Source organism: Trichoplusia ni, chromosome 3 (genome assembly GCF_003590095.1).
Source record: "Trichoplusia ni isolate ovarian cell line Hi5 chromosome 3, tn1, whole genome shotgun sequence".
NCBI lineage: Eukaryota > Metazoa > Arthropoda > Insecta > Lepidoptera > Noctuidae > Trichoplusia > Trichoplusia ni.
This window is the reverse complement of record NC_039480.1, coordinates 19,286,337-19,300,683: the sequence shown is the minus strand read 5'-3', so window position 1 is coordinate 19,300,683 and position 14,347 is coordinate 19,286,337. Positions and strand designations below refer to the sequence as shown.

Sequence of the window (14,347 nt, the reverse complement as noted above, 5' to 3'; positions counted from 1 at the left end):
GCTGAAGTTACATTTTGACAGAACAGCGTACAAATATAAGACATACTGTAAAGACTAGCATGACAGAGCTATAGCCATCTCTTTCTAACACTAGAAAAATTGCCGAATTTGGAATAACGATATTGCCATCTCTGTTACACAGAGAATTAAAGAATATTCCCGACCTTTTAAAAGTAATGCTTAGACGATAAAATTATATAATATACTAGCTGTTGCCCGCGACTTCGTCCGTGTGATAAGGGTGGGTTATCTACAAATATTATAAACCCGAAAGTTTGTATGTATGCATGTTTGTTCCTCTTTCACGCAAAAACCACTGAACGGATTTAGACGAAACTTGGTACACAGATAGTTCATAACCAGGATTAACACATACTATAGCTTTTAACTCAATTTTACGTCCCCGGGGGATCATTTGAAATTTGAAGCGGGCGAGCCCGCGGGCAATAGCTAGTAGATAATTAGCAAGAAAATAATTTGGCGATTATAAACAGATTTTTAGTCAAACTACACTAAACAGCTTAATAAATAATATGCAATACAATTATGTATGTATAACTTAAAAATTATGACTAATTTCACTATTTGTTTTATATTTTAAACATAATTATGCAATAATTATTTATTTTAAGAACGGTTTACTCACGCGACTACAATTAATTATCGGGATTGACTAGTTTCAGGCCTAACCGGACTCCTTAATCATGAGCTGACGCGGTGGGCAAGAAAATCACATGAAAAAAAAAATAGGTACTTATAATTGTCAGAATACAAAGACTAATTTAATTTAATATATACTGCAAACTTTGTTATACATAAATTGTTATTTTTCCCACGTTTTTATACACTCACTTTTCTTTTTTGTTTGTCGTTCCGGTTGGATTTTTGCAACTCAATTCTGAGGCACTTCCCGATAAGCTAGCAGGCTGAAATTTTCAGGGTAGCTTTAAATTCGATGACAATGCAATTTACAACTATAAAACTGGCTGAACCGATTTTGATAAAATTTTACGTGGGTTTTTAGATATTTTTTAATCAATTATTTATTTTGTGTGACACTGTTAGTTCATAACAACATCAAAACCATGTAACACAATAAAAAAATCGATTTATATAATAAATACGCGTGAGTAAACCGTTATCAAAGAAATAGTTACAAATTTGCCTCCCGACGGTTATTATAATAATAATTTTGTTATTTATGTTAGCTCGTCCACATTTTGTAGGCGAGGGCAGTTATCGCAGTGAATATAACCGTGCTTATATTGTACTGGTCTGTGTAGGAGCGGTTGCAGGCGTCAGCGTCGTTGCAGCTTTGCAGGCAGCCGTGGACGTATCTGAAACAAGATGAAATTGAACATCTATACTAATATATAAAGCTGAAGAGTTTCGTTTGTTTGTTTGAACGCGCTAATCTCAGGAACTACAGGTTCAAATTGTTTTTTTTTGTATTGAATAGACCATTCATCGAGGAAGGTTTTAGGGTATATACCATCACGCTGCGACTAATAGGAACGAAGATACAATGGAAAATGTGGAAAAAAACAGGGATGGTATAAATCATAACTTATATCTTCTAACCATGCGGACGAAGTCGCGGGCAACAGCTAATTTAAATAATAGTAAAATCTCGAATTAAATGGCTCTGACCGATTTTATCACATATAAGAAAACAAACGATGTAAATTGAAATCGGTTTCGCCGTTCGGGAGCTATGATGCCACAAACAGAAACGTCAAACAGAATCAGAAATCGCTGACAAGGAGCTAGCGTGTTAATCAATGCTCAAATCTCTCCTGTACGGGAAGAGGCCTGTGCCAAGCAGTGAGAGGGATGTATATAGGGTAGTACAATAGGGATGACGACAATTTTTTTTTTCAGTGTCCGTCTTGTAGTTTTTTGTATAATAATGGATACGTATTCTTTAATTTGTCCCGCAAACATAAATTGACCAAATTACAGTGAATGAAACTTACGCGTGACGTCACGATTGAGTATAAATTTTACCATATCGTTACGTCACAAGCCCCCTCTCCTAAACTTTAAAGCAGTTAATCTTTGTCAATTCTAGTTTTTCTGAAAAAGGAAAAAATACGTGTCTCGTACTTTTCAATTATCTAACTGAGGGACTAATGAGATTTTTTTCTTTTTATACCCAGTCATCATCCCTATTTTAAACTTTCACACAACGCCATCTAGTATCAAACTATGCAAAGCTTGTATTAAGTACCAGACAACTGATAAACATACTTATATTTACAAAAACATACAAATATTGGGAGAAAATCTTACCTACAAGAATAAAATATTATGACCTGAGTCGTAACCTAGTTTTACTGATAGGCGTAAATAAATATGCCTATTAGAAGAACAATAGGTCAATATATAATATAATATTAAATTCAAATTGTTATAAAATGTTATGAAGGACATTTCATAAGCAATTTATATCTTTATAACTCATTGTTATATTTTATATTATTGTAAAATTATTGTAAATTGTAATATCAGCAACTAAAACATAATATTGACTTCAAATAAAAGCTATTGAATACAAGCATCTATTTACTCATAATACAAGCTTTGCTTAGTTTGAGACTAGATGGCGTTGTTTGAAAGTAGTGGAAAAAATGATCATGCTCACACAAACATTTTGTCCTGGGTAGGAATCGAACCCACGACCTCCGGTATAGCAGTCAGGGTCGCTAACCACTAGACCAACAGACGATAAGACCACCCATTTTGGCACCATATCATTAACCTAGCCTTTTCCCAAATATGTTGGAGTCGACTTCCAGTCTAACCGGACACAGCTAAGTACCAGAGTTTTACAAGGAGCGACTGCCTATCTGACCTCCTCAACCAGTTACCTGGGCAACACGATACCCCTTACTTAGACTGGTTGTCAGACTTTCAAGCTTCTGACTACCTTTAACGACTGTCAATGATGTAGGAATAACAGCCGGGACCCACAAATTAACGTGCCATTCGGAAACACGGAAGAACTCGTAATGACAGAGATGGTCGCCTATCTACGGACCAACCGCGTCGAGCGTAGCTTAACCTGTGATCGATTCACTTATGCGTATAAATGAAATGAATATTCTATCTATCTACCTGTCATCGTAATAGAATCGTCCGCAGTGCGACATTCTTATAATTTCTGTGTCTGTGGTAGCAGTACCCGAGTCCAGACCACAGCCACGAACGGTGATGGTTTCTCCGGTGTCATCTGAAAAAGAAAACAACTGTATTATAGTCACCGGCACGGATCTTGAGTGCTCGGCGGAAGAGTGGGGATCGCTTTGCGCATCGTACACTCATGACAAAATAAAACGCCAATCTTGAGCCGTCTTGAGGTGCATGCAACTGCAGCAAAGAACGAAACGAGTCCCTCATGTCGGCTATGACGCGATGCGCTGCGGGACACTCACTGCACTGCAGTCCCGCGCCTTAGTTCATACCACAAAAGGAACACAAAAAATTCTTCGGCGATTGCGAATTAAATGTGATTAAACTGATTTAATCGTATTTAAATTCACTACCCACTAAAAATCGACCCTCGGTTTTATTCACTAATCCCCCATTGTATTGATCATTAGATTAAAATCATTTTCTTATATTTAGTATTAAAACCTTCCGCGGATAAGGAGCATACAAAAAAGCGCTTACCAACATTATTTTTTATTTAAATAGACTAGTACAATTTATTTAATTGTTTCTTTTGTAACATACAACCGACTTAAAATAAAAACTACCGAGAAAAAGTTTTTAGGATCAAATGATTGCTATTACACGTTAAATGAAAAAAAGAATCAACAAAATAATTTCATCCAGTAAGTTCGGAGGAAAAATACATAAAAAGACGGAAAATTGACAACCTACTCCTTTATGGAAGTCGGTTAAAAGTAACTAATTTAAATTCCAAGGGTTCCAGCGGTATATTTAAGAATTGCGCACTACGGAATTTAATAAGCGGCTTTAAAAAACATTCAAGTCACATGCACAAGACACCCAGACTTAGGACAAACATTCGTGGATCACACAAACGCTTGTCCTACGGGGATCGAACTAACACGTCGCGCAGTGAGTTTGGCGTGGTGACCGTATACCTTTCGGCAATGCAGGCAGTGTAATCGTACTAATATTATAAACAAATTAGTTTATAAATATAGATGGATATTTGTTACTCTTTCACACAAAAGCTGAACAGATTTGAACGAGATTTGGCACACTGATAGTTCATAACCTGGGTTAACACATAGGATAGTTTTTATCCTGGTTTCATGTTCCCATGGGATCATTTTCAATTGTTAGCCGGCATAGCTAGCAATATCTAGTTTCTGATGATGTACTTACCAAAAACACCAGCTATCTTGATACAGGATGTTGCTGGGAACAAGCCATCACGTCCCTTCCTGCCTCCCATGCAGGGTGACTCCAACATTTGAAGGGAATGGTTGTTGTGGAAAGGGTCATCGCAAGCCGAAAACTTTCCGTTCATGGACACACATTTGAAACAATCAATGGTATAAACTGAAATTAAAACATACTGTATATTAATATTTGACAATTTTAACAGCGCCATCTAGTGGTCAAATATGCCTTGAAAATGCATCAACAGTGTAAACCCCAGTAGAATTTACTTGCTTTTTTTTCCTTTGTTGAATTTATTATTATTTATTTTTTTATCATTTCACTATTTTACGTTGTTCTTGCATAAACATAATATTGTAAAAAAAATACTGTATACATTCATATTTAAGAAGAGTAACTTATGGAGTTTCTTGCCGGTTCTTCTCCATAAGAGTGACACTTTGGAACCGCACAACAAGAGCCATCACCTTAACGTTTTGAAAGTGCCTGGAAAACGGCCTGCTTGAAATAAAAACTTTTGATTTTGATTTTGAGTGTCGAAGTTAGCAAAGCTTGTATTATGAGTACTAGACATCATATCATTGGCCTAGCCTTTTCCCAACTATGTTGAGGTCGGCTACCAGTCTAACCGGTTTCAGCTGAGTTCCAGTGTTTTACAAGGAGCGACTGCCTATCTGACCTCCTCAACCCAGTTACCTGGGCAACACGATACCCCTTGGTTAGACTGGTTGTCAGACTTTTCAAGCTTCTGACTACCTGTAACGACTATCAAAGATGTAGGAATAACAGCCGGGACCCACAATTTAACGTCCCTTCCGAAACACGGAGGAACTCGCTGCGACACAGATGGTCACCCATCTACGGACCAACCGCGTCAAGCATAGCTTTACCTGTGAGCGTTTCACTTATGCGGTTATAGCTTAGCCACGAGCTTCTCCGTATGAGTACAAGACAATTAGTGAAAATTAATAACTGTGACCCTAATATATCGTATTTCTTTGCAAACAATTCTTTGCTAACAATTTATTAAATTGACACATACACTAATACAATTAATAAGAAATTAATGTGTTGCCCCAAAAATAATTAAGTAATTATATTTGCCAATAATAGAAGAACATAAATGAAATTGACTGGCCTGTTTATCTAGTGGTTTGTGGCCCTGACTGCTATACCGAAAGTCGTGGGTTCGATTCCCACCCAAGAGGTTATTTTTTTTAGATGAGCACGATCATTTGTTCCGTGTCTCGGTGTAATTTATCTACAATATATTAATTAGTAATTTATATACATAAGGTATGTTTATCAGTTGTCTAGTACTCATAATACAAGCTTTGCTTAGTTTGAGACGAGATGGCGTTATTTGTACGTTGTGCGTTTCTTTAGCCATAATAATTTTTTGAAATAACCATCAAAATGTCCCCCACTTAAATGTCTATTAACCTAATTTATTGGCTCATTAATTTCAGCCACTATATTTACTCCGGGATCAATACCACTCACCTGTGGTCGCACCACTTAACACAATAAACAGAATTATAAATAAATCTTTTCTATTCGCAGATAACTCCATATTTATGTATCTGAAACAATATAAAATTGTTTTATTAATTAACCAGCTGTTGCCCCCGGGCCCCGACTTCTTCCGCGTGATTAGAAGATATAAGTTAGGAATTTTTGAATGGAAGCTCGAGAAGATGAATAGTTTTCCTCGTTTTTGCCACAGTTCTCATTGTATCTTCGCTCCTATTAGTTGCAGCGTGATTTAGCCTAAAACCTTCGGCGATAAATGGTCTATTAAACATAAAAATATTTTTTCAATTTGTCATTTTTCAACAGAAGTTCCTGAGAATAGCGCGTTCAAACAAACAAACTCTTCAGCTTTAAATATTAGTATAGATATAGATTTGTGCAAGAGTTCTGTGTTCGTGTTAATATTAGTTTATTTAACAAATCTGTTTCACTTTATGTAGCGTGACGGGAGAGGCAGCCAAGAAGTGATTTAAAGTGTAAATTTAGTAAGTCTTACTAATATTATAAACGCGAAAGTTTGTATGTATGCATGTATATCTGTTACTTTTTCATGTAAAAACTGCTGAATGGTTTTTAATAAAACTTTACAATAATTGTTTCAGAATTGATATCAAAATATCTATTGCCAACAACTCCGCTAGCTACAAATCGAAAATGATCCCACGGGAACATAAAATCGGGAAAAAAATTATCCTATGTGTTAATCCAGGTTATAAACTATCTGTGTACCAAGTTTCGTCTAAATCCGTTCGGTGGTTTTTGCGTGACGGAGTAACAAACAGCATCTTCAATCGTCGGTTACAAGATTCGGTACAAATTTGGTACTTTTAAAAATCTAAAAATATGACTTTTATCGCTTTTGGCATGTCATAAAATAAGTTATTTCTGCGCCACGCTAATATAAACTACTCGAATTAGTAATCTTTCGCAGACGATGTAGCAGGCATCAGCTAGTCCCTACTAATATTATAAATGCGCTTTCACGTCTAAACCACTGAACTGATTTTAATGAAATTTGGTACAGAGATAGAGTTGACCTTGAGAAAGAATATAGGATAGTTTTATCCCAGACTTTTGAAGAGTTCTCTTGGAAACGCGATATAACTGACCTCGACGCGGGCGAAGCCGCGGGCAAAAAGCTAGTTCATTATAAATGCTTACATTAACTCAATTTTGTTTTGGCGGCCATTTTAATTTGTCTTCTCTATAGTTGTTGATGGATCCATTAGCGCAGTGGAATTGTGGTTGCATTATATATCATTTACTAGCTGTTGCCCGCGACTTCGTAAGCGTGGTTAGAAGATATAAGTAATGATTTATATCTGCCGTTTTTTCTACATTTTCCATTATATCTTCGCTCCTATTAGTCGCAGCATGATGGTTTGTAGCCTAAAACCTTCCTCAAGAAAACAAAAATATTTTTTCAATTTGTACCAGTAGTTCCTGAGATAAGCGCGTTCAGACAAACAAACAAACTCTTTAGCTTTATATATATCTTTAGATATAGATAACTAAATAGAAATTGTCATTTATAGAACAAGTATATTCTATAAAACTAGAGTTATATTCGTAAATATCGAATTTTCGAAAGTTGCGTGCGTTTGCGATAGAAAATAGCTGTTGCTCGAATCCGTTATATCTGAAAAGATTACTGTCCTTGAATGCAGTCAGATTTAGGTAGCCTATGTTTTAATGAAAGGTAAAACTAGTCAGCTATAAAGCTACCCTCATACCAAATTCCATCGGAATCGGATTAGCCGTTAGGGAGAGCAGAGGTAACAAACACACTGATATACTTTCACATTTATAATACTAATGTGGTGTGTTATCAACTGCATTTTGACTGCACGGGTAGACGAGTGGTTGAAACGCCAAACCCACTGTGCGACGTGTTAGATCGATCCCCGTAGGACAAGCGTTTGTGTGATCCACGAATGCTTCTTCTGAGTCTGGGTGTCTTTGTGCATGTGACTTGAATGTTTGTGAAACACCGCGACACGAGGGTTTTCCTCATTGCGGAGATTATTTAAAAACAAAAACAACAACAGGACATTCCAACGAAAAACCTTAAGTATAAGGGATAGGAATAAACTAAAAGGCTTTTTCATTACATATCTAACTGAGGGACGTAACAATTTTTCCCCACGTTTTTATACACTCACTTTTCTTGTTTGTTTGTCGTTCTGGTTGGATTTGATTGATTGTGATTCAATTTTGATACACTTCCCGATAAGCTAGCAGGCTGAAATTTTCAGGGTAGCATCAAACCCGATGACAATGCAATTTACAGCTTAAAAAACGGCTGTGCCCATTTTGATGAAATTTGAATGGAGTGACATTTAAAAACGTGAGTTTTGAGATTTATTAATCTATTAATTTACTTTTTTTATAACCAGACGTCATTCCTACTGTACGAATATACAAAGCCAGCGTTTACACGGACGTTTCATGCTATTATTACACAAATTATTTATTTTTAGGGATCCGTCACTAAAGTGTGAATACGGAACCATATGGCGAAGGCTAAGCTGTCGGTCAGTCTGTCTCCAGACTCCCATAGACAGCTAGAGAGTTAAAATTTTCAACAACAAATAATGTTACATAGCCCTTGAAGGCACGGTTAGCCGAGTGGTTGAGGTGACCACGCCAAACCCGCTGAGCGCGAAGTTTTGCGGGTTCAATCCCCGTGTAAAACAAGTGTTGATGTCTGAGTGCTTTGTATTGTCTTGAATGTTTGTTAAACCTGCCAAACGGATTTAATTTCTAGAGCGGGAGGCGATTTTTATATACCAAAAAATTTACGAAACTAAACTATTAAGCATTAGTTCCTAATATGGAAGTCGTTTTTGAAGTAAAACGTTCTTTAGGCGCGACTAGAAGGTAACTGAACGACAATGCAACGGCAATATGGCGTCACGTTTTTTTAACCATTCGGTTTATAAATATTTTTTAATTTGTCAATAGATACTTTATAAACAAATAAATCAAAAGTTTTATGAAAAAAGATTTAATTTAATCGCGTGTGACTGCACGCATTCTTTTCTATTTAAAGAAAAATACATCGTAAAGATTTAGCACTGTCATCAATTTAAAAGTGAAAATCATGTGGAGAAGAAGCCGTTTAGCATGGATGTGGATGAATATAAGGGAAGAGAACGACCAAAGAAACGATGGATGGATTGTGTGAAAGACGATATGGCTGCAAAGAGTGTTTCTTGTGAGATGACGTCAGAAAGAAAGGTATGGAAGAAGAAGACATGTTGCGCCGACCCCAAATAAAATAATTGAGATAAGGGCAGGGGAATGATGATCAATTTGTACGTGAACATTTTTTGTTGTTTATCTTTACACTATTTCATACGGAACCCTCGTGTCGGGAGTCAGACTCGGACTGAACCGGTATTTTTGTAAACTGACATAATTTATTAACTCAGTAAATGGATTGTGGAGGTCATATGAATGCTATATTTAAATACAATTGTTTTCAGCCGTAGCCGTTGAGATTGGCAGATGAAAAATACATAGTTTAGACGTACAAGGTGGACTGAGTACTAGGGATTACATACAAACACTACATTACTAAAGGGAACAGAAAAATTGTACTCATCAAATTTATAACCGCATCTGTCGTTTTATAATCGTCCTAGCCTTCTCCCAACTATGTTGGTGTCGGCTTCCAGTCTAATTGGATGCAGCGACCAGTTTTACAAGGAGCGACTGCCTATCTGACCTCCTCAACCCAGTTGCAGACAACACGATACCCCTTAGTTAGACTGGTTGTCACTTTCTAGTTTCTGACTACCTGTAACGACTGTCAAAGATGTAGCAATATCAGCCGGGATCTAAGATTGAACGTGCCTTACGAAACACGGCGGAACTTTGTTGTAACAAAGACGGTCACCCGTCTACATATTGACCGTGTAGCGTAGCTTAACCAGTGATCGATCAACTTGTGCAGTTATATCTTAGCCACGAGCTCTGGGTACTGGGCGTCGTTTTACCGCGATTTTTTTTAAGATTCTATAGCGGCAACAGATGAAATGAAGACATGGTAATCGGATTCCGATCATAACCGTCTTCTTATTTTATTTTTTAAACGACTCCCGTATTTGAAACTTAATCAAGCCACACAAACATTCAAGTCACATGCACAAAGACACCCAGACTCAGGACAAGCATTCGTGGATCACACAAATGCTTGTCCTACGGGGATCGAACTAACACGTCGCGCAGTGGGTTTGGCGTGGTGACCTCAACCACTCGGCTATTTGTGCAGCTTTGTAAAACAGCGAAAAAATTGAGGTTCCCCATGATTCCATCATCAGACCCTGGCCTGATCACCACCCGACTCCCGAGTATTACCTATGTTTATTTATAATATTCATTGTTTTTTTATATTGTTTCATCCTTTTAAGCGTAATTAACACCACAAATATCAAGATCCTGACAAATTAAGAACCTACTCCTTTCTTGAGTCGGTTAAATATAATCTATACTAATATATAAAGAGTTTGTTTGTTTGACGCGCTAATCTCAAGAAATACTGGTTCAATTTGAAAAAATATTTTTGTGTTGAATAGACCATCGAGGAAGGTTTATGGATATATACATCACGCTGCGACTGATAGGAGCGAAGATACAATATAAAATGTGGGAAAAAACAGGGAAAATTATTCATCTTCGAGGGCTTCCGTTCAATAATTCCTTACTTACCTATATCTTCTAACCACGCGGAAGAAGTCGCGGGCAACAGCTAGCCTATATTATATCCCTCATCTACCCACTGGGTTCCATCCAACATTAAATAGCGACGAGGACGGCCCCGAATGAGATGCCGCGACGAGCTGGATGCATACCACAAACAATGGAAAGAAACTGCAATAGACGTGACTGAGTGAAATCTAAGGGAGGCCTTTGCCTGCAGTGGGACAGTGACGGCTAATTAAAAAAGAAACCCACAGTTAGGCAAAGATTATTCCTATCGATATGGAAACATTTTAAAAACGGTTTTATTTAAATATTTAATCAAAATGACAAAAAAAATGCAATGCAAGTTTTAAATGTCGTAAAAAAAAGTCATTTTTATTTTCGTAATTTTATGTAGTGAATAAAAAAATTGCATTATTCTGCTTTTTAACAATTTCTGACTTATCTTAGATTAAATTTAATTTCTAAGAATACTATCTCAACATGTAATAACAAATTACAAATTTAACAACACGATCGTAATACTTACCAAAGCCAGCCTAACAAAATAATCAATCAATATGGCTCTCCCGCACTCGCACTTTTATCACAAGTTTACAACATTCATTCAAAATAAGTAAAATTATAACCTTACGTTAAATATAAAAGATTTATAACTCAAGTTTAACACTTAACTTGAATTAACTCAAACAATTGGATGGTTATTTGATAGAACTAACTGTTTCAATTAACTCTTCACAACTGTTTACTGGAAACTAATAATATCGACTGACGGACCGAACGAAATGTAAGAATAGAGCGGGGATCGAACTTGTGCTTTTTACTCTATGGATAGAGCGATTGAGTCCCAAAAAGCTCTGTCCTAAAAGCTTACTCTGTTACAAACATATCTATGCTGGCAGGAGTGGCGCTAGTAGCGCTGTCATTACGTGAAAAAGTGTCAAATTTGATCCTGAAAATTTTAGTTCCAATTTTTGCCACTGGCTAACGTTAAATTGTCCCGATAAGTCGATTTTAACAAGCAATGTCGTTCATATGAATAATAAGTGATAGTCGAAATTGCTTGAATCTACTTAAATGCTTTACCAGTCAACCAATGGGTGGTTCAGTGTTAACAAGAAGTAGGTGTAAAATTAAAAATAATATAATATTCCACAACATTCACACAACGCCATCTAGTTTCAAACTAATCAGATCTTGTATTATGGGTACTAGACAACTGATAAACATACTTATATATTTCTAAATACATATATAATATAGATAAATGACACCCAGACAAAAAAACAAAATGATCATGCTCATCACATAAACATCCTGTTTGGAAATCGAACCCACGACCTCCGATATAGCAGTCTGGGCCACTAACACAACAGGCCAGGCACAGTTGGACACCAAACTACACGTGTCGTGGGCGTCGTGGCTCACCGTTTCGATCCCCGCGTAGGACAGTCCTTTGTGTAATCCATTAATGAATCTTCCTTACAGGTGTCTGTGTACATGTGTCGTGAACGTTTGTGGAAACCTCCACGATAAGAATTACATTCTTCAGCGTGGCAGTCAATTTTTTTTATGATTTTGCCCCAAAAGAAATCCGTAATCATGGGCGTAGCGTAGCGTATATTCGTGGCTAGTACCTGCCAATAGTAGGGGCTTAAGGTGCGGCCTCTTGAAGCCGCTCGACGCTCGTTTGCAGCGACAAATCGGGTCACGTGATATGTTACGATAAAGCTGAATATGTTGACCTTTGTCGCTGAGAAAAGTAAGAGTGAGTGGTGAGACAAGTCGCCGAAAGTTTGGTGCTGCAACAGTTTATAAATTAATTCCTGTAAATAATGGAATAATATTACTTTCATAGCTGGCGGATTTGTAACCTGTGCTAATTCATATCACCTCTAAGATGACATGTAGTTTCTTTTACTCATGTTTGATCGTTTTTTTACCGACATTCAAGGGTTTTGAACATCCTTTAAGCCTTTAAAGGGTTTCAAGAAATAAGAAACGTTTAAGATCTCTAACTTGATGTAATAACGCTTCGAGACACAAACGCGAACGTAATGTAATCCTTTAAAAAAACTGTCATAGACAAGAAATTATGATCTAATGACACTCAGTGACAGACGTGACAGTGTTAGTGAATGACTTGACAGTACTAATATAAATACTTTCGTTGTTTACATAACATTTGCACGAAAATAAAATGAAAAAGCAGAAAGCCAATATATTCTTCGAAAAGTTTAGCTTATTAAATTCACAAGAACACACTGAAGACATTAAATGGTCATCAAGTTCGTCGAGCGATTACGAAAATACATCGTGCTACGTAGCACGTAACAAAAATGACACTCGCAAACGAAAACGTAAGAAACCAGCCTATAAAAATACATCTAACCTAGATATAACTATCGTTGATGCAAGCAAGGACGCTGCAAAGAGTCTGCATAGAGAAAAATCACCGATTTTAACAACAAAATGTGGTGACGTCCCTCTATCACCCATATTGCTGACATCAAGATTCCCGCCAAATACATCCACCTCTCCGATTTTAAAACAAAAAAGTTTACGCGTAAGGAGTCCCATTTTGAAACTAAAATCTGTATCCCCAAGGAATTCAGTGAAAGTTAAGAAAAATCTATGTTTTCATCAAGAAAATAAAGAATTCAATTTCCGCACAGTTGAATGTAACCTTAATCCTGCTAAGAAGAATAAAGCAGAATATTTTCACGAAGATAACTCTTCAAACATGAAAGCAGGAATTAGCAGTGCTAATAATTCTACTACAAGCACAGACAGTATGACAGACAGTAAAACAATGATTGAGAAAAACAATTTAATACTTAAAGTGAAGAATTATTTCAACAGCCATTTCAGTTCTGAAAATTCATCTCAGAATATAAGTGACACACAATCTCCTGAAGACTGTAAGAATGAAGATGTTGATATATTAACCTGTAAAACTCAAAGTTTAACAAACATTCAACCTTTAGGGCATAATAGTACAAACTCAGATTGTTCAACCTATTTAGAATCTAATTCTAAGAAAGTTAAGTACAAAAAAGGTGGTTTAGCTCACAGGCTGAATGCACTCTTAAAAAAACAACAGGCCAAAGTTTCTCTATGGCATCATGAAAGATTTTTGGCGGTAAATTCTAATTTTGTTATACCAAAAGGTGAAGTTATTTTATTCTGTGCAGAGAAAATTGATTTTAAATATGGATGCTATGTAGTAAATGTATTAGATGCTAAAAATGAAAGATATAAAATAATTATAAATAGTTTTTATGTTAACAATGACATTTTTCCTAATTCTATTTTGAGGTTGTATGAACCTTATAAAATAATTACTACAAGTTGTTTGAAAATTATAGTCAATGTATGTAAATTTGAATTTATAGAGTTTAATAATAATTAGCCTAAGAATTAAAATTAACATATACAAAACAACCTTTAGTTATATGTTAAGTACCATATTACAATTAAATCAATTTCTTTTATAACATTGTTATTTTCTTAAAATTGCTGTGACCTTTTTTTGGCTAGTTTGCACTTACGACTATCAGGGCAATGATTGCCGAGTCCACCTCCCACAAGTCGACAACTTTCTGAGCTAAATTCAAATATTTCAATTGTTTTTCACAAGGTTCTCGTCATGGGGAATGGTGATATCAACAATCATTGTCCGACGCTCTGATAGATCGAATAACCACTGTATCAGGCTTATTGGCAACAA

At 36.2% G+C, this 14,347-nt stretch overlaps 2 protein-coding genes across 2 annotated transcripts; one reads left to right on the top strand and one right to left on the bottom strand.

The window, feature by feature from the left end:
• Positions 1 to 1,004: 1,004 nt before the first annotated feature.
• LOC113492298 lies at positions 1,005 to 11,515 on the bottom strand. Its single transcript, XM_026869740.1, has 5 exons — positions 11,147 to 11,515; positions 5,881 to 5,960; positions 4,360 to 4,536; positions 3,118 to 3,232; positions 1,005 to 1,337 (listed from the first exon to the last, which is right to left on the bottom strand). The coding sequence occupies exons 2-5, from the start codon at positions 5,948 to 5,950 to the stop codon at positions 1,205 to 1,207; spliced, it is 495 nt and encodes a 164-aa protein (XP_026725541.1). The 5' UTR covers positions 5,951 to 5,960; positions 11,147 to 11,515; the 3' UTR covers positions 1,005 to 1,204.
• Positions 11,516 to 12,727: 1,212 nt separating this feature from the next.
• On the top strand, positions 12,728 to 14,114 carry LOC113492297. The gene has a single exon (XM_026869739.1). It carries the CDS (start codon positions 12,818 to 12,820, stop codon positions 14,027 to 14,029), a length of 1,212 nt encoding a protein of 403 aa, XP_026725540.1. The 5' UTR covers positions 12,728 to 12,817; the 3' UTR covers positions 14,030 to 14,114.
• The last annotated feature ends 233 nt before the right edge of the window (positions 14,115 to 14,347 follow it).

Coding starts and splice junctions, on each gene's coding strand:
- LOC113492297 (XM_026869739.1), top strand. CDS start 12,818: ATGAAAAAGCAGAAAGCCAATATATTCTTCGAAAAGTTTAGCTTATTA.
- LOC113492298 (XM_026869740.1), bottom strand. CDS start 5,950: ATGGAGTTATCTGCGAATAGAAAAGATTTATTTATAATTCTGTTTATT. Junction 3,233..4,359: donor CAAGATAGCTGGTGTTTTTG/GTAAGTACATCA, acceptor TTTCTTTTTCAG/ATGACACCGGAGAAACCATC. Junction 1,338..3,117: donor CGATTCTATTACGATGACAG/GTAGATAGATAG, acceptor ATCTTGTTTCAG/ATACGTCCACGGCTGCCTGC.